Below are 20,962 nucleotides of genomic sequence, written 5' to 3'. Positions count from 1 at the left end.
TGGACCACTCAGTTGGAATTTGGATTACTGGAACTAAGAAAGTTTTATTAAAGAAATAGGCAACACAGTACTCTAATCAAAAGGATATAAATGCAACAGTTTAGCAATGATAAAACACACATTTACACAGAACTAGGATAATAGCATCAATCAAGCTCTATCGCAACCTAGGGGTAAATGATCAGTTTCAAGTGACGCACTGTTCAGTTCAATTTAGTTCAGTTCAGTTCGCAGTAATCGCTGTTGTGCCGTTGGGCGGGGAGGAGAGAGAGAGAGAAAACGAATGAATATGCAAATCGGATTCCAAACAGACCTTCGATATTCCTCGCAGTTAGCTTTCGGGCGAGCCCCTTGTAATGACTTCTGAGGTCACCGACTGTGACCTCTCCGTTCCAGATACAATCGTTCTTCTGCGGTGAACCTGGCACCCAGGCAAGGGCGGACACACACACCAGGTTCCCGCCCGACCGTATCTTTCCACCCTGTGCGTCTATGGCTGGTCCCGCGGTCAGACCTCCAAAAACTCCCACCAACTTGTGGGGGGGGGGCACACCGCTTCCAGGGTCTTGTTACCTCGTGGTGTCGTGTGTCTGTTGCCTTAGCGAACCTGTCCCTTTTTATCGCCCTGCTGGGGTATCGCCTGTCCATCAGACTTCAAACAGTTCAGGGTTCAAAGCCACCGGTCTCTGACAATACTCGGAACCTTGTCTCCTTTCAGTAATCTCTCTCGTCTCTGTCTTATTAGCACCTTGCATGTTCCCCCATTGTCCTCTTATCGGCATCAATCTTCTGATAACTGGTTCTTTTGTCACAACGCAAACAGCTTGTAAGTTTCCATGTGCATGTGACAAATAATAAATCTAACATTACCTAATTAATAAATCTCAGATTCAAGCCATGCGACTATACCTGAGTCCTAAATGCTTGTTGCCTCTGAGTCTCAGCATTTGCATCAATCTTCTGGTAAGATGGCGGCATACTCGGTTGCAGCGGTCTCTCCGGGTCCAACCAATGGTGTGATTGTTCGTCCTTTATGTCTTTTTATTTACAATCACAAGATGCTGCTGGATATCAAGTACTGCAGGTCTATCCCACCAATGAATTGCTGGATAGTGGCGGAGCTGGTCTTGTTGTGTACTGTATCGTCACCTGCAACAGCATTCGGGAAAGAGGACATCAGAGGCGATGTGCAGTTCAACAAACAGTGCAAATGATTGTCTTGGATATTTTTCTTCTGATCATAAGGTGCTTGTTGGACGTGGGTAATGTAGAATATGGCAACCGTGGTTCACTGGTTTATTGGTAAGATTGACAGTGTGGGAATGTTGTTGTTGTGTGGACCAGGCCCTCATGCCACTGCGTCACCTGTTGCAGCAGCTTGACGGAGGCGATGCTGAAGCCGGTAAGGGAGAGAACAGAGGTGTAGCCCTAGTGGCTGTACTGAAGCCTGTGCTGGGTTGGGGGCTGGCTGGCTGGCTGCTGTTGTTGCTGTTGTCACTGCTGCCCTCCAGTGTTCGCTCAGTGGAACACAAGCTGGATTGCATCTGTCTTTGGCTGCACTAGTGCATGATGAGATACTGCTACGTGCTTGTTCTTCCAGAAACGTGGCTTCAGGATAGCATTCCGTGCACCGTCAATCTACAGGCCATGCCACTCAGGAACTTGGGTTATATTATTTTTTTGTGACTGCTTTTTCAGCTGAAGCAATTGTTTGTGCTTTATGCTGTATGTCACTGATGGGTACTGTTTTTTTGCACTTTAGTCCTGGAGGTACACTGTTCATTTAGCTGTGTAGGGTTGAATGACAATTAGATTTGGATTTGACCTTGAATTAAACTTGAATTTGATCAAGCTACTTATATCTGACATTCTTTACAGATGTGCACTTGCATTGTCACCTTTTTGACAATTAACTATTTTTATTAGAACACTTAAAGGGGAACTTCAAATGATAATTTAACTGAATCTGAGGGAGGAACACTAGGTTGTGGATGTTGAAGACTACGTCCTTGAAGAAATTTCAAAAAACAAAATGATTGTGGAGACAGTGGCGAACGTAACTCAGAGCCTGGAAACACATGGGAAGAACTTGGTAGGTAATAACATCTGGACAGCAGTGAAATGGATAAAGTGATCTTTACAGTGGATAAAAGTCTGGTGAGCAGAGCATGGGAACTATAAAAGTCCACAGGTGGAAAATGTGGATAATATTTTTTAGCCACAGGTGGTTTAAGAAAACTTTAACTTGGGGTATTATGCACAAGCTGGCTAAAGGGAGAGGGGGATCAATTGGTAGCAATGATTATGTGTTTACATTTAAGGGCTTTCATCTTTGTAATGCTTATGAAATCAACAATTTCTCAAATCCAACTAGAGAACAAGATATAGTACTGTACAAAAGGCTTAGGCACATATAAAAGGGGCGATTGATAAGTTCGTGGCCTAAGGTAGAAAGAGATAAGTTATTAACTTCAAACTTTCTGCATTATCACTGGAAGAGTTGAACTGCATGGGTATGTAATGAGAGCGTCTTGGACCTCCAAGTGGTCCACAGCAGGGGTGATTGATAAGTCTGTAGCCTTAGGTAGAAGGAGATGAGTGATACAGCTCTTGTTACATGCATGTGCAGTTCAACTCTGAGAGAAAATGCAGGAAGTTAGAAGTTAGTAACTCATCTCCTTCTACCGTAGGCCACAAACTTATCAATCACCACTTCTGAAGGTCTAAGACGCCGACTTCTACAAAGAAGGGATCTGTATGCTCCACGACTGCTGGACCAAGTGTGTAAATGTAGGAAAAATAAATGTGCTAGGTTTTCTAAGATTGACTCCTTCTACCTTAGGCCATGAACTTATCAATCATCCCTTGTATATAGCTTGTGTGCCTCACACTTTACACAGTACTGTATTTGGAGTGTGGAGCAGAGAGCCAGTTTGTAAATCTGGTGGGAGTGAAGGATGTTGTGAACAGAAAGGGAGAACTGCTATGAGATGGGTGTGGGACGGGTGACAGAGAAGAAGCAACAGGGTCAGGTGTTGGCGTGGGTGTAGACACCCAGCCCTGAGACAGACAGTAGTTTCAATAGTTCCAGTTGATATCAGCGAGTGTGTATATAATATACAGCCTGAAATTCTTGTTCTCCACAGACATCCAGGAAAATAGAAGTGCTCCAAAGAATCAGTGAAAACAAAAACATTAAATCCCCAAAGCCCCTCCACACCCACAAGCAGCAGCAATGACCCTCCCCCTCCCCCTACTAACTTCAGCAAAAAAAAATCAGCACTCCCCTCCCACCAAGCAATAGCAAAACATTCAAGACCATGATTTGCAGACAACAAAAACTGATCATTCACCTGACAATGTGACATATCAAAGCTGTTTCTCTCCCTAATAAAGGGTCAGAGAGGAGTCACCCTTGCACAGTAATGCTGAGATACATCCTGGGTTGCGCTGGAACACAACATCAGTGAAGTAACCTGTGGGTCGTCGGCTCTTTCAACATCAGACAACCTCTGCCGGTGACCCAGCCAGGGTTGATCAGGTCCCAGCTTGTGTCCCAGCAACATTGATCCATAGCCACCTGGAGGCTTGCTCAACAGTCTCTGTGATGATCCTAATGGCTCTTGAGGAATCTGAGGAAAGACATCCTTGCCATAGAGAGAGTATAAAGAAGGTTCACCAGATTGATTCCTGGGACGGCAAGACTTTCATATGATGAAAGACTGGATGAACTAGGTTTATACTCGTTGGAATTTAGAAGATTGAGGGGGCATCTTATTGAAACATATAAAATCCTAAAGGGATTGGACAGGCTAGATGCAGGAAGATTGTTCCCGATGTTGGGGAAGTCCAGAACGAGGGGTCACAGTTTGAGGATAAAGGGGAAGCCTTTTAGGACTGAGATTAGGAAAAACTTCTTCACACAGAGAGTGGTGAATCTGTGGAATTCTCTGCCACAGGAAACAGTTGAGGCCAGTTCATTGGCTATATTTAAGAGGGAGTTAGATATGGCCCTTCTGGCTTAAGGGATTGGGGTATGGAGGGAAGGCTGGTACAGGGTTCTGAGTTGGATGATCAGCCATGATCATACTGAATGGCGGAGCAGGCTTGAAGGGCCGAATGGCCTACTGCACCTATTTTCTATGTTTCTATGTTTCACTTTGCTGCCTCTGTAATGCCAAGGAGAAAGTAGGTTCTGCAGAGCAAGCAGCCAGCAAAACCTCGATACCTCACCTCTTTAAGCTCATAAAGTGCCCTCCAATCCCTGTTCCTGACACTGTTCTGCCAGCTCCTGGTATTTGGCCACCTTGTGCTCAAATGCCTCCTCAGTCGATCTTCCCAAGGAACTGTCAGTTCTACCACGACCACCTGAATGACCATGTCAGGCCTCAGGGTTGAAGATACGATGAAGTCAGGGAACTTTAATTGCTCGCCAAGATTGACTTTTGGTTGCCAGTCAGACACTGGTGAGTAAACCTTCTGATGATCTGGGCTGTGGTTGGTCTCCAGCTTTGACGAAGGCTTTCTGGGTTGGTGGAGATGCTTACTGTTGTTAATGTCTGAGGAGATGCTTTCTGCCACAACCTTCAGCACCTGGTCATGATGTCTTCTCCCAGAGCTTTTGGGCAGCGGCTGAGGCTGTGTTCCAGGATCCCTCTGCCAAGGCAGAGGGGACATGATGGTGCCTCACTTTTGCCCCAAACAAAAAGATTCGCTGGACTAGGCAGGATGTCGTACACAGCCTGGATCGTGAACTTGATGTACTGGGGTTTTGCCTGCCAAATGTTGAGCCATGAAATCCTTTGCTTCAGTGCACCCTTCCACCCTGTCCAAGCTCCCTGCTGCCCCATTCCTACCATCCTGGTGGTACGTACTTCCTCAGCAGTGGCTCACATCTCTTCCTGGACCAGTTTGCATCTGTCTCTGCCCTGGACTCTGTTGATGCAGATTGAAGGGAAGCTGCCTAGTTCTGCTTGACCAGACATCCCTGTGCCTCAGATGTAACTCAGTCATCTCCACTGTGTCCTGGGCCTTCTGTTTCCTGCTGTCTGAACCACGGTCCCTGCTGACGAGGCTTTGGGATCGCTGGAGTCCCTGTATGGCAGCAATTCACTTGTATGGAAAACCATAATCTTCTCATTCAGGCTGCTGAAGGGAAGCTGCAGTTTATTCCTCTTCCTGTAGACAGCAATGCTGCTAAGGCCACATGGGAGGCCCAACCATCTTCAAAGGTAGCCACCGATCTATCTTTCAAGAATCTCAACTTTTGACATGACTACCTTGTATATCAGCATTGGCTAGAGGATTCGGGGGAGGATGCCATGCTGGTAGATCCAGGCTTTGGACTTGTCAGATAAGCCTGACTTGTCCACACTGGTAAACTAGACTACTAAATCTTTGGTGGTCTTCTGGATGACAACCACATCTTTTAGGCTGCAGTCAAAGACCTTCATCAGGCTTTTGACTGGTTTCTCAGAGATGGATGGATAACAAAACCATTCAAGGAGAAATGGAATTGTCCATGAGTCTGCCTTTTATTTAAAAACACCGGAAATCTAGATTTCTCTGGCAATGAATCAATATTGCAATGATATATTTCCATTGACAACTTCATTGGTTCTCTTTATTGTTGTACTCGTACATACACAGACCATTTCTTTCCCCAGATTGAAGTATGTAAGCTTGTTTTGTATATTTGGCAGGCAAATTTGGATGCAGGTAGGTAAAATGTTTTTCTTGTACACTTGTCCTGTACACCTAATTTTGTGGCATCTCGAATTCAAGTTGTTCTGATTTCTGAGATTGCATGTCAAGATCGCTCTCAGTAGTTATTGTCTGGTTATGATTTCTCAATCAGTATGCTTATTATTTTGATTATTTTTAATTGTCATCTTTAGAAGTTTTCTGATGACTCTGCCATAGTTGGATGCCTCAGCAAGAGAGATGAGGTTGAGTACAGGGCTACTGTAGGAAACTTTGTCACATGGTGTGAGCAGAATTATCTGCAGCTTAATGTGAAAAAGACTAAGGAGCTGGTGGTAGACCTGAGGAGAGCTAAGGTACCGGTGACCCCTGTTTCCATCCAGGGGGTCAGTGTGGACATGGTGGAGGATTACAAATACCTGGGGATACAAATTGACAATAAACTGGACTGGTCAAAGAACACTGAGGCTGTCTACAAGAAGGGTCAGAGCCGTCTTTATTTCCTGAGGAGACTGAAGTCCTTTAACATCTGCCGGACGATGCTGAGGATGTTCTACGAATCTGTGGTGGCCAGTGTTATCATGTTTGCTGTTGTGTGCTAGGGCAGCAGGCTGAGGGTAACAGACACCAACAGAATCAACAAACTCATCCATAAGGCCAGTGATGTTGTGGGGATGGAACTGGACTCTCTCACGGTGGTGTCTGAAAAGAGGATGCTGTCTAAGTTGTATGCCATCTTGGTCAATGTCTCCCATCCACTACATAATGTACTGGGTGGGCACAGGAGTACATTCAGCCAGAGACTCATTCCTCCAAGATGCAGCACAGAGTGTCATAGGAAGTCATTCCTGCCTGTGGCCATCAAACTTTACAACTCCTCCCTTGGAGGGTCAGACACCCTGTGCCGATAGGCTGGTCCTGACTTATTTCATAATTTACTGGCATAATTTACATATTACTATTTAACTATTTATGGTTCTATTACTATTTATTATTTATGGTGCAACTGTAACAAAAACCAATTTCCCCCTGGGATCACTAAAGTATGACTATGACTATCAGCTGCAAATTCACTAACTATGCCTTGTACACCCTTTTTTTAAATTGTGGTTGCTGATGACAAACAACAATGAGCAGGAGCACCATCCCCTGAGCTCTATCATCACCGGACATCTAGACCAAGGGCTTCCTTCCACCATTACACTCTGCCTCCTGCCATCAAGCAAAATGTTTAATTAGCCCGCATTCCTTTGATTCTATGCAATCTAACCTTCTAGATCAGCCTACCATGTGGAACCTTGTCAAAGACCTTACTTGCATTTATATAAATCAAGTATACTGCCCTAGCCTCATCGGCCCTTTTGGTCACATCATCAGAAACTTTCAAAAAAAATTATTGACTGTAGCTCATCTAGATTCAGGCATGTGTGGAGGCATTTTCAGAAAAGTATTTCTGATATAGAAAATTGAGCAAACCATTTGGAAGCTTCGGATGAGAAGACAATCTAAAATGAGACTTCTGTTCATGTGGCTTTCTAGGTCTTTCAAAGCATTCTGCAGTTGATGAAGTGATTTTGGAGATGCAATCATTCTGGTAGTGTAGGAAACTATTCAGGGCATGAAGCAATCATATCTCTACCACATCATGCATCTATGATAAAAAAAAATTTGCAACTTTACTCACCACCTAGACTTTGAAGTGACAAGCTGCATAATAAAATATCATTTGAAAGGCTACCAACATGCGTTAAACAAATATTTCTGGTGGTATTTCCTTTCTGAAGCTCAATTGGTAATTTTTGTCATTGCTGAGTTGAATATATTTAATAATTTTACTGTTTCAACATGGGGATCTGCAAAACCTGTTTTAATAGAAATGTAAACTGCTGCATTTGATAGTGTATTTTGTAAACGAGATTGGACTTCAATAAAGTTCCAGAGACTCCAGTATAGAAGAACAGGATAGGGTACTGGGCCTTGTTCTTCCTCTGCCGGTCAGTAAGGTAATTTACCTCCATGCTATTTTCCTGTATTAACTTTGTGTCCTTTGGCTCTCAATATCTAAAATCTCTTTCTTGAATATACTTAACAGTTGAGAATCTACAATTCTATTGTAAAGAGAACTTGAAAGGATTGGCTATGATCTATGCAAAAAATAAGAAAAATTCATCATAGTCCTGAATGAGAAACACCTGTACTTTTGACACTGCAAGTCTAGGTTCTAGATACCCCATGCAGAGGAGACATCACTTGCCCCCGCCTTAAGAATTTTGTGCACTTCAATGAGATCACTTCTCTTTCTCAGCTACTGAAAGTATTGATTCAATTTGTTTTGTCTCCTCCATAGAATAATACCTGACATCCACACCAAACTTCCCAGGTATTGGGTTATTGAGTCTTTATTAATGGAGCATTGGGCAAACAATCTCATGGTAGTGTAGCAGTTAGAATAACGCTACTACAGTGCCAGTGACCCTAGTTCAATTCTACTGCTGCCTGTAGGTAGTTTGTACATTCACCTGTGACCATGTGAGTTTCGCTGAGTGCACCAGATTCCTCACACTTTCCAAAGACGTACTGGTTGGTTAACTGGTCACGTGGGTGCAATTGAGCAGCATAAGCTTATTGGGCTGGAAGGGTCTGTTGTCAAGGTGTATCTCTAGAATGAAAACAAAATTTAAAAAGTGAAGTTAATATTATTCTGCAACTTGGATAGCTGAATTAAGTAGGAACCTTTTCAGCTTTGTATTTTTATCAGTGATTTGCTTTCCAAATAAGACGTTATTGCTGGCATTGTTTGGTCTTTACTGGAGTAATTTATCTGTAAATCCTGACTGAATACTGAAATGCGCACATCACTCTCCAGTTTGATTCAGCCTTTGGCATGCTCTCATGTACAGAATTCTGTGGAGATGCTGGATACTAAATAGGGATAAGATTATTCATGGTCTGCCACCATGAATGAAGCAGCAAAGAATCATAAACAGTTTCTTAATGGCGCCCTCAATTGACATAGATTAATTCAGAAAGAACTTGTATTTGCACTGACTTTATTCTGCTGAATCAACTGAGAATGGTATGAATATTGAATAATATGGTTTTGTATGAGGTCAATGCATAGGGAAAATATCAGCACTCTACAAGATTATTTTTATCTCGTAGTTGCTTAATTAGTGCACCAATTTATTTCTCCTCTTCCCTTACAGAAGCACCAATGGGCTACAGTGCAAGAACTCTGACAATTGTTATTGTTGCTCCAGTAATTGTGCTAATTGTCATCACCATGGTGACAGTGATAATATTGCGGAAGCTCCATCAAAATCAAATGCAAAGGCTGAATGCTCGAGAAGCTGAGTATGGTGCCATCGATGGACTGATTGCCTCAAATGTTGGCGACAGCACGCTAGCTGTAAGGATTTTAAATCTGTTATTTTGTTTGCTTCACTCTCTCTGGTCAAAAATGCTATTACATTTTGTTAAGTCTTGATATCAGTTTAATTGAAAAGTGGCCAGATTTAGAAATCATTGTCACTTGTTTAGACCTCTACATATACACTTGAGCAGGAGAAAGTGATATTAGAATCAGAATTGGGTTTAATATCATTGGCATATGCCATGAAATTTGTTATGCAGCAGAAGTACATTGCAATACATAATAAAAACTGTGAAATACAGTAAGTATTTAATTAAGTAAATTATTAAGTAGGTACTTGAGTATTAAATAAGTCGTCCAAAAAAGTAGTGAGGTAGTTTTTCATGGGTACAAAATGTCCATTCAGAAATCTGAAGGCAGAGGGGAAGAAGCTGTTCCTGAATTGTTGTGTGCCTTCAGGCTTCTGTACCTCCTTCCTGATGTTAGCAGTGAGAAGAGGACATGTCCTGGGTGGTGGAGGTCCTTAATGATGGATGCCACCTTTTGAGGCATCATCACCCTTTGAAGGTGTCCTGGATGCTGAGGAGGCTAGTGCCCATGATGGAGCTGATTGAGTTTAACTCTAATCTGTTCGGGGAGTGTTTCTTCCAACTCTTGGAAGAGTAGGTGGGAAGATCTGAAATGGGTTTTAGCATTTGTACTTGGGAGATGGACACAGAGTCTTTGGAAGTGAGGCAAAGCATCAGTGAGGTCAGGGATCATATGCAGATTAGAGGAGAAGGTGTTTGCTGTCTTGAGGGAAATTAGAGTGGATATTTCCCCAAGGCCTGACAAAGTATCCCCTTGGTGGGAGACTAGTGCAGAAATTGCAGAGGATATCAGAGATGTTTAAAATGTGCTTGGTCATGGATGAGGTGCTCTATGATTGGAGAGTAGCTAATGTTGTTCTGTTGTTTAAGAAAGGCTGTACAAATATGCCAGGAAATTATAGGCTAGTGAGCCTTACATCAGTAGTGGGTAAGTTACTGGAAGGTATTCAAAGGGACTGGATACTTGAGTATTTGGATAAACAGGGACTGGTCAGAGTAGTCAGCATGGCTTTCTGCGTGATAGGTTATGTCTAACCAATCTTATATTCAAGGAAGTTACTAGGAAAGTAGATGAAGGCAAAGCAGTGGATGTTGTCTACATGGACATTAGCAAGTTCTTTGACAAGGTTTCACATGGGAGGTTGGTTAAGAAGGTTCAATTGCTTGGCATTCAAGATGAGGTAAAAGCACACATGCAGGAGATGGGTTCAACTGGTATATTTACATTGCAGCGAGAGAGAACATGCACGTGCATAGAGAACAGATCAATATGCATGTGTAGACAACAGTCCTTGTGTAGAGCTAAGGGGGGTGGGGTCATTGCTCTAAAAGAAATAGATCCATACATTACACGTTCTCCCTCTCTAGATTAATGCAACCACATAACTATCTGTATAAAATATTCAATTTCCCTTCCATAATCCATATTCCAATTAACCATGCTTTCACAATAACGGCCCATAACTAGCTTCAATATACTATAAGTCAGTCTTTTGGGTGGCACTCTGCTGCTTTACAGATAGTGCCTCTGGACCCGTGGAGTGGCATCAGGTTTGATATGTGTCTTGTCCAAGACAACGTTCTCAGTTTTCAGTGTAACGTTGCTGTCAGTGACATGATCATCACTGAGAGGTAAGTCTGATGGCTGTAATGCGTCCATCTTGTTGGATGCATTTGACTTGGGTGTGTCCTTCGTTTGAGCATCCAGTATCTGGACCATATGATGTCTCCATGAATGGCCTCCAACATACGCTGTGTACATCATTGGTCCAGTTTTTGTAGTTACCCTACCAGGTCTCTACTTCTCTTGGTAAGCACACGCTAGGACTTCCTGTCCAATCTTGAAGCTCCTTACTGCTTCACTTGGTAACTGGCTGAGCTATTTAGTCTTTACTTCCTTCCGTAGATCTGGTTTCAGGAGGTCTATGTGAGATCTCAGATTCCTACTCATGAATATCACTGCAGATGTTTGATTTGTCATCGCATGAACAGAGTTCCGATACAGAAAAAGGAAGTTGTCCACCTTGTGCTGTAGAGAAATATCCTCCTTGTCCATCACTTTAATGGACTACTTGAATGTTTGGATAAACCTTTCAGCTAACCCATTCGTTGCTGGGTAGTGAGGAGCTGACTTGAAATGTCTGATGCCATTTTTCTCCATGAGCAATCTGAATTCTTCTAACATGTATTGTGGTCCGTTGTCGCTCTCAGTTTGTTCTGGTAAGCCATTTCTGGTGAAGATAATCCTCCGAGTAGAAGCAGTCTTTGACGTGGTTGGGTTCATGAGCATCCACAGCAATCAGAAGCTTGGAGTCCATGAATGGCCCAGCAAAGTCAATATTTACTCTGCCATGGTGATGATGGTCACTCCCACAGGTGTAACCGTGCCTGTAGGGTACATTTTGAACTTTGTGGCATCCTGAACAGCTTTCGACCAAGTCTTCAATTTGTTTATCTATTCCCTTCCATCACACGTAGCGCTGTGCGAGACTCTTCATCTTGACCATACCCACGTGTCCTTCATGCAGATTCTCTAACATTTTGATGTGCAGTTTAGATGGAGCCACAACACGAGATGCACACATCAGCGTTCTTTGACATACCTGACAATTGGTCTTGTCTCACTGAGAACTCTGGAACCATAGGATTACATGAGCTGGCCATTCTTGCATAGTGATATTATGAGCTTTTGACAATGTTGGGTCAATCCTTGTTTCTCTTTGTGTTTCTGAATTTGTTATCGGCAACTGGTCTACCAATGCTGCGTAGAACACTTCTGCTGGATCACAGTATGAAGACTTTTCTTCAGTTGCCAACAGATGAAGATGTGGACAAGCCATCATCAGTATTGCCATGTTGTTTGGTACCCTTGAACTCCATGTTATAAGAGTAAGCTCAAAGGAATAGTGTCCAATGTTGTAACTGAGTAGCAATCATCACTGGAATTCCCTTCCTGGGATTGAAAATGTCACTAGAGTAGACTTTTGTCCGTAGAGGTAGTGGTGGAACTTCTTTATTCCCTATTCTAGACTAAGGGCCTCTCAGTCGATCTGTGCGTAGATGCGTTCTGTGCTCATCAGTGATCTTGGAGCAAATGCAATCGGGCGTTCAGATTCATCTTTCATGATGTGTGACAAAACGGCTCCAATGCCAAAACAGGATGCATCACATGCCAGTCTGATGGGCAGAGAATGATCATAATGGATGAGCAGTTCATCTGATGTTATTAGTCCCTTTATTTCCTCGAATGCTCTTTCACATCTTTCTGACCATTCCCACTTTGCTCCTGTCTGTAACGTGCATTCAGTGGGTGCAGCCCTGTAGCAATGTTTGGGAGAAACCAGTGGTAGTAGTTTACAAGGTCCAAGTATGACCTGAGTTCTGACACATTTTCCAGTTCGGGTGCCTATAGCATTGCTTCAGTCTTCTCTTGTGACTATGTAAGCCATGCTTGTTGGTGACGTGTCCACAATATGAGATTTTGTTCTTGAAAAACTCACATTTCTCTCTTTGCGCGCAGACCACACTCACTCAGCCTGGTAAGCACTTTACCAAGGTTCTGGAGGTGGTTGTCATCATTTTTGCCAGTCACAATGATATCGTCAAGGTAACATTACATTCCTGGGATGCCTTGGAGCACCTGGTCTTTGCCAAATAACTAGAGTTAATGCAATGGCAAAGATGAGACGATTATACTGGAACAGTCCTTTGTGAGTATTGATTTTGAAGAACTTCCTGCTTGACTACTTCATTTGCAGATGGGCTTGTGACAAGTCAATCTTTGAAAGTCTCTACCCGCCTGCCAAAGATGTGAACATTTGTGGCAGGGGAAACTACACGGTATGCAGCACCGGGTTGATGCTCACTTTCAAATCTCTACATATGCGAACGGCTCTGGACTTCCCTTTGATCACTAGGAGAACGGTTGTGGCCCAATCACTCCACTCAGCTTTGGAGAGAATTCCAGATGCTTCCAAGACCTGCAGTTCAGCATCCACTTTAGTACGTAGTGCGTAAGGCACTGGATACACTTTATGGAATCTTGGTGTTGCTGCTTCATTCAATTCAGTTCTGGCCTTGATGACTTTGAGTTTACCAATCCCCTTCTCAAATACCTTCATTAGCATTAAGCAGCTGTGCCAGTCTCCGGTTAGTGTTACCATTTGGGCTGCAGTTTCCTGTTGATGTCACACTGAGTGCCAGTCTAGTTGGATTTTTCCTCAATCATTCACATCCCAAAAGTGCTGGCCCTCCACTTTTCAATACATAAAGCTCCATACATCACATTCACTTTTAGTTTGCTTTAGGCAGACACTTTTTTTTGCCTTTGTAAGTCTTTAGCATCACTGAGGTCTTCTCTAATGGTATCTTAGGAAGCAGTCAGCCTCCTGAATTATAGACAAAGCTGACCCTGTATCCAGCTCCATTATCACTTTTACACAAGGCACATCAATTGAGATCCATTTGATCTTGTGATCTGCTTCAGTAATGCTATGCTGTTCTAGGCATGACAGCTCACCTTTGTCAGATACTATGTTATCTGGTTCTGGTTCACATTTGGTCACTTTATGTATTTGCTTAGTCTTGTGTTTGAAACTTTTCGCTATGTAGTTTTTCTCTTTGGTCATGCTTTTTTATCTGACTTGCACACTCTCTCTGTTGCCTTGTCTGTGACACTTTCTGCAAACTCTTTGAACCAACAGTTATTTGCATCTTGGGAGGATTTGCCCCATTGATAACATTTTTGGCTTTTTGCACATTTTGTGCATTTCACATTCTAAGCTCTTTCTGTAGTTCTGCTGCATCTTTTGCTGTGGTCTTTAATGATACCGCAACAGTCGATGCCCATAGGTCTCCTTCTGACAGCAGCCTCTTTTGAGCGCTTTGGCTATGCGTACCACATGCAAGCCTGTCCCTTAATGCATCAGAAAGTCCATCTGTAAAGTCACAGTACTGGGAAAGTTTGCACAGTTCTGCAATATATTCAGAAATGCTTTCATCCTTTGGTTCATTTTCTAAAATGTAAACCTCTCAGCTATTATCAGTGGTTTAGGGCTCAAGTGATTTTGTAATTTGGTACCAATTTCATGTACATCTTGCTGGCATTTCAGGGGTTACTAAGTTGTGTAAGAGACTGTACGTCCAAGGCCCTATTAAGCTAAGAAGGGTGGGGGCTTTATTTTGCTCCTCCAACTTGTTCATGTTACAATACAGTTTCAACCCTCGATATACGACTCAGCCTTCATTAGCACTATCAAATTTGTCAACTTTCCCGACTGAAGCCATCGCCACGTTATTTTTACATTAAATTTGCTAATTGCGTCTTTCATGTGTACTATGCAGTGCTCATCCGTCCTCTTGCTGTTCCGTCCTGTCACCGTCAGTGTAGCTGACGATTATTCTCTGATATTCAGGTTCGTACATGTCGCCAATTTGTTGTGTCTTTGCAACTACATGTTAATTAAATAAAAGCACGTGCACGGGAGATGGCTTGAACTGGTGTATTCACATTGCAGCAGCAGAGAGAGAACATGCGCATGTGTAGACAGAGATCAATATGTGTGAGTAGATAACAGTTCTTCTGCAGTGCTACAGGGGAGTCATTACTCTAGAAGAAATAGATCCATACATTGCAGTAGTAAATTGGATTAGACATTGGCTTTGCAGGGGAAGCCAGAGAGTTGTGGTAGATGGTTGTCTCTCTAAATGGAAGCTTTTACTAATGATATGCCGCAGGGATTGGTGCCAAGTCCGTTGTTGTTAGTCATCTATATCAGCTATCTGAATGATAATGCGGTTAACTGGATTAGCAAATTTGTGGATGACACCAAGATCTAGGGGTGTAGAGGACAGCGAGGAAGCTTACCAAAGTTTGCAGTGGAATCTGAACTAGCTGGAAAAATGGGCTGAAAATGGCAGATAGAATTTAATCTATCTACTGAGGTGTTGCATTTTGCAAGGCTAAACCAGGGTGGGACGGTAGGGCACTGAGGAGTGCAGTAGAACAGGAGGATCTGGGAATACAGATTCATAATTCCTTGCAAGTGGTGTCACAGGTAGATAGGGTCATAAAGAAAGCTTTTGGAACTTGGCTTTCATAAGTCAAAGAATTGGGTACAGGAGTTGGGATGTTATGTTGAAGTTATCCAAAATATTAGTGAGGCCCAATTTGGAGCATTGTGTGCAGTTTTGGTCACCTGCTACCTACAAGATGATGTCAATAGGATTGAAAGAGTGCAGAGAAAATTTGCAAGGATTTTGGGATTTGAGGACCTGAGTTGTAGGGAAAGGTTGAATTGGTTAGGAGGTTATTCTCTGGAGCGTAGAAGAATGAGGGGAGATTTGGTAAAAGTACACAAAATTGAAGGATTATAAAAATGATAAATGCAAGCAAGCTTTTTTCACTGAGGTTGGGTAAGGTTAGAACTAGAGGTCATGGGTTAAGTCTGAAAGGTAAAATGTTTAAGGGGAACATGGGGGGGGAGCTTCACTTGGAGGGTGGTGAGAGTGTGGTGTGGTGGATGTGGTTTTGATTTCAACATTTAAGAGAAATTTGTATATATAAATGGATGGGAGGGGTTTGGAGGGCCACAATCCAGGTGCAAGTCAATGGGACTAGGTAGATTAATGGTTTGGTATGGACTAGATGGACCAAAGGGCCTGTTTCTGTGTTGTAGTGTTCTTTGACTGTATGACTACCTCCTGAATTGTACGTGTAACATTTGTTCTTAAAAAGGCTGGGAATTTGCAGTAATAAAATTCTGGAGAAGAGCTCATTAATGGTAGTGTGGTTGATGTTATTCAAACTGTGCCACCTATGAGGTGAAAATTCACATATCTTGAAACCAAGAGATTGATATTTTGAGCAAGTTTGCAAGATAACAGGAGTAGACCAATATTTTCCCCTCAAATTTATGTGTGATCTGCCTAAAGTCTCCTCTCATCTTCTGTGCCAGTACCTTATTGTCCTCAATTCACCAGTCTTTCAAATATTCCCAGTGATTTAGCTTTCCCAAAGATCCAAAGTACCTTTAATATCAAAGAATCTATGCAATATACAATCCTGAGCAACACACACACACACATGCACACAAAATACTGGAGGAAATCAGCTGGTCAGGCAGCATCTATTGAAATGAGTGAATAGTCAATGTTTATTCTTTTCCATAGATGCTGCCTGGCCTGCTGAATTCCTCCAGCATTTTATGTGTGTTGCTTGGATTTCCAGCATCTGCAGATTCTATCATGTTTGTGACACAACCCTGAGATTTGTCTTCCCATAGCCTTCCCATAGCCACAAAACACAGAAATCCCATGGAACCTGTTGAAAGAAAAACATCAAACACCCAATGTGTAAAAGAATAAAAAAAGAACAAATCGCAAAACAGCAAAAAACGAGTGGAGTACATAGAATATAAAACCAAAATCATTGGAACAACCCAATAAGGTTGAGAATTCTAAAGGTTCACTACTTTGTGTGAGAAGTTCCTACAAACATCAGGATTAGATGACTGTCCCTTTATCTTGTAGCCAGTTGCGATAACATCTCAACATCAACATACTAATGCTTCATTAGGATCCTGATTTTCATTAAGATTGATCCTCATTCTTCTAAACTCCAAGGACTATAGAAGTAATTTCATTTGCTCTTCATAATAGGAAGTTACTTCCCTTGTAGCATTTCTCCCTTGAAGCTATACAATGCATGATCTGGTGTGGCAGGACCAGGAGCTTTCAATGATTTTACTTCCTTCATTAAAAGTTGACTAGAGCTAAGGAGAAGGTGAATCCGGTAATTTTGTGTTCAAATGAAATAATGAGGCAATACTTACCCAGGAGAAGCAAAGGTTTTCCAGCCTGTAACATGCCTCAAGAAAGTGAGTAATTGCAGTTAATTTTGTAGGATGTTCTCTTTCTCACAGGATCTGCTGGATCACTCCTGCACATCAGGCAGTGGATCAGGCCTTCCCTTCTTCATACAGAGAACAGTGGCTCGGCAGATCACCCTGGTAGAATGTGTAGGTGAGTAACTGTTGTTGTGACTGTCGCTAACCCGTGTGGGGATCTGAAATTGATTAATGCGAAGGTCTTCATTCGACACAAGCAGGTCTGTTGGAGAATCCGTTTTTCCTTTCCTGATAGTCAAAAGTGCAGTGATGTTTTGTACTTTTCAACAAATGGTTAAATGGTTAACTTCAGTTCCAGTGGCTATAGTCAGAATTGTAATCGCAGTGTGCAAACAGGTTTTTCAGCCCAGCTCAGCCATGCTGACTGTATTGTCCAGTGATCTAGTCCCATCTGCCTGTGTTTGACATATTGCCCTCTAACCTCTCATATCCATGCACTTATTGGATGGATTTTAAGTGTTGCTAATGTGCCCACCTCAACCCCCATTTCAGACAGCTCATTCCAAATACGCACCACCCTTTATGTGAGAAAACCTGTTCCTGATGTGCCTTTTAACTTTCTCGCCTCTGATCGTAAACCTATGCCCTGGTTTTACCACCTCTATCCTGGAGAAAAAGATGATGGGCTACCCTGTCTATGCTCCTGATGATCTTTGTATATCTGTATCAGGTAACCCCCTCAATCCCCTGTGTTCTAGGAAGTAAAGTCCTAGTCCAAAAAACTTCCCCGTGTAACTCAGGCTCAAAAGTCCAGACAACATCCTGGTAAGTCTCCTCTGCACTCTTTCTAGTTTAATATCATCATTCCTACAACAAAGTGACCAAAACTGGACTCAAAACTCCAAGAGTGACCTCGGCAATATTTTGTATAATTGCAGTGTAACTGCTATGCTCAGTGCCCTGTCTGATGAAAAGCAGCACGTCAAATGCTGCCTTCACCACCCTATCTATGTATGACACCGCTTTCAGTGAGTTTTACACTTGCACTCCTAAGTCCCTCTGTTCCATAACACTCACCAAGTCCCTATGATTCATTCACGTACAAGCCCTCTTCTGATTTGATCTCCCAAAATGCAGTGCCTCATGTTTATCTGCAGTGAAAGCCATTTGCCAATCCTCAGCCCACAAACCAGCTGATCAAGATCTCCAGTAATTTTTCATAACGTTTTACACCACCTTTCAGTATCTCTGCAGACTTGGTAATCATGTCTTGTATGGTCACAGCCAAATCATTTATATAAATTACAAACAGCAAAGGTACTGGCATTAATCCCTGTGGCACACAATTGGACACAGACCTTCAGTCTATTTTCCCCAGATTCCATGTGATCTAACCTTCAGAATAGCCTGTCATGAGGGACCTTTTCAAATGCCCTTCCAAGGTTTATGTACATAATGTCTAGTGCCCTCCCTCATCTACCCTTTTGGTTACCTCCTCATCAAACCCTGAGACTTGTTAAACGAAGCCATGTTGATCATTCCAAATCTCTCCAAATGTTGGTTGATTCTGCCCCTCGGAACCCCCCACAGAAATTTAACCACGATCGATGTCAAACTCACGGCCCTATAGTTTCTTAGGTTTTGTATGCTACCCTTTTTTTTTAAAAAAAAACGAGTTCAGTTCACAGTGAGGCTCCATGGCATTAAAAAAAAAGTTTGGAACCCCTGCTCTAGTCCTTTCAAAGTGAATGCTAACATTGCGTTTGCCTTCCTCACCACTGACTCAACCTGAAACGAAGTGGTCCCAATACCGACCCTCCGTAACACCGCTAGGCATATGCAGCCAACCAGAATAGGCCTATTTATTCATACCCTTGATTCCTGCCACTCAACCAATCATTTATCCTTGCTGGTTTATTTGTTTGTGATACCATGGACCCTTCTTAAGCAGCTTCATGTGTGACAGGCCTTCTGAAAATCCAAGTAAACAGCATCCACTAACTCTCCTTTGTCTATCTTGCCTGTCATTTCATCAAAGAATTCTAACAGATTTGTCAGGCTAGATTTCCCCTTAAGGAAACCATACTGACTTTGGCCTACTTTATCTGCAACTCCAGGAATTCCAAAACCTTATTCTTACTAATGGACTCCAACATTTCCCAACCACTGAAGTCAACCAAACTAGTGTATAATTTCCTTCCTTCCCTTCTTTAAAAAACTGGAGTGACATTTGCTATTTTCCAGTACTCTGGAACTATTCCAGAATCTAGTGATTCTTGAAAGATCATTACTAATGCCTCCACTATCTCTTCAACTACCCCCGTCAGAACCCTGGGGTGCAGTCCATCTGGTGCAGGTGACTTATCTACCCTCAGACTGTTCAGCTGCCCAAGTACCCTGTCCTTAGTAACAGCAACGACACTCACTTCTACCTCCTGACACACTCGCAAATCTGGCATGCAGCTAGTGTCTTCCAGCGTGAAGACTGATGCAAAATACTTAATCAGTTTGTCCTTTCTTTGTCCCCAATTACTTCCTCTTCAGGATCATTTTCTGGTGGTCCAGTATCCATTCTCACTTCTCTGTTACTGTTTATATATCTGGAAAAAATTTGGCATCTTCGTTGTTGTTATTGGCTAGCTTACCTTCATATTTCATCTTTTCTCTCCTTTTATAGCTTTTTAGTTGTCTTTTGTTGGTTTTTAAAAGTTTCCTATTTCTCTAACTTCCCACTAATTTTTGCTGTATTATATGCCCTCTCTTGTGCTTTTATGCTGTCTTCCATTTTCCCTGTCAGCCTCGGTTGTGTTGCCTTTTCTTTAGAATACTTGATCTTTTGGATGCATCTGTCCTTAACCTTCTGAATAGCTCCCAGAAACTCCAGCCATTTCTGTTTTGCAGTCGTCCCTGCTAGAGTCACCTTCCAGTTAAGTTTGGCCAGCTTCTCTCTCATGCCTCTGTAATTTCCTTTACTCCATATGTAGTGCCCATAAAAAGTATTCACCCTGCCCCCCCCCCAGAAATTTTCATGTTTTATTGTTTTACAACACTGAATCACATTGGATTTAATTTAGCTTTTTTGATGCAGATTAACAGAAAAAAAGACTCCTTTGTGTGAAAGTAAAAACAGATCTCTACAAAGTGATCTAAATTAATTACAGATATAAAACACAAGATAATTGATTGCATAAGTGTTCACTCCCTTCAAATCGATATTTAGTAGATGCTTTGGCAGCAATTACAGCCTTGAGTTTGTGTGGATAGGTCTCTATCAGCTTTGCACATCTGGACACTGTAATTTTTCCCCATTCTTCTTTACAAAACTGCTCAAGCTCTGTCAGATTGCATGGGGATTGCGAGTGAAGAGCCCTTTTCAAGTCCAGCCACAAATTCTCAATTGGATTGAGGTCTGGACTCTGACTTGGCCACTCAAGGACATTAACTTTGTTGTTTTTAAGCCATTCCTCTGTAGCTTTGGTTTTATGCTTGGGGTCATTGTCTTGCTGGGAAACAAATTTTCTCACAAGTCGCAGTTCTTTTGCAGACTGCATCAGGTTTTTGTCCAGAATTTCCCTGTATTTTGCTGCATTCATTTTACCCTCTACCTTTACAAGCTTTCCAGGGCCTGCTGCAGTGAAGCACCCCACGGCATGATACAGCTACTTCCATGCTTCATGGTAGGGATGGTGTGTTTTTGATGATGTGCGGTGTTTGGGTTACACCAAACAAAGTGTTTAGTCTGATGGTCAAAATGCTCAGTTTTGTTTTCATTAAACCATAGAACCCTCTTCCAGCTGACTTCAGAGTCTCCCGTATGCCTTCAGGCAAACTCTAGCTGAGATTTCATGTGAGTTTTGTTTTCAACAGTGGCTTTCTCCCTGGCTCTCTCCCATAAGGCTATGACTGGTGTCGCAACTGGGCAACAGTTGTATGTGCAGTCTCTGCCACAG

The 20,962-nt window shown here is 42.5% G+C and overlaps 1 protein-coding gene across 8 annotated transcripts in view; it reads left to right on the top strand.

Moving 5' to 3' along the window:
- LOC140199612 (activin receptor type-1-like) overlaps positions 1-20,962 on the top strand; it is a 148,255-nt gene that overhangs the window by 79,997 nt on the left and 47,296 nt on the right. For 7 of the 8 annotated variants that reach the window (XR_011886452.1, XM_072261970.1, XM_072261973.1 and 4 more), the window contains 2 exons: positions 8,910-9,112; positions 17,088-17,187. Coding sequence is in view for 7 of the 8 variants with exons in the window: in XM_072261970.1 (XP_072118071.1) it covers positions 8,910-9,112; positions 17,088-17,187 (303 nt within the window). In the remaining variant the exon portion in view is untranslated. Of the gene's footprint in view, positions 1-1,160; positions 1,246-1,926; positions 2,093-8,909; positions 9,113-17,087; positions 17,188-20,962 lie in introns of those variants that run through there. The other variant, XM_072261975.1, reaches the window with a different exon arrangement.

Source organism: Mobula birostris, chromosome 6, assembly GCF_030028105.1.
Source record: "Mobula birostris isolate sMobBir1 chromosome 6, sMobBir1.hap1, whole genome shotgun sequence".
Lineage (NCBI taxonomy): Eukaryota > Metazoa > Chordata > Chondrichthyes > Myliobatiformes > Myliobatidae > Mobula > Mobula birostris.
This window is presented reverse-complemented; position numbering and strand designations above follow the sequence as displayed.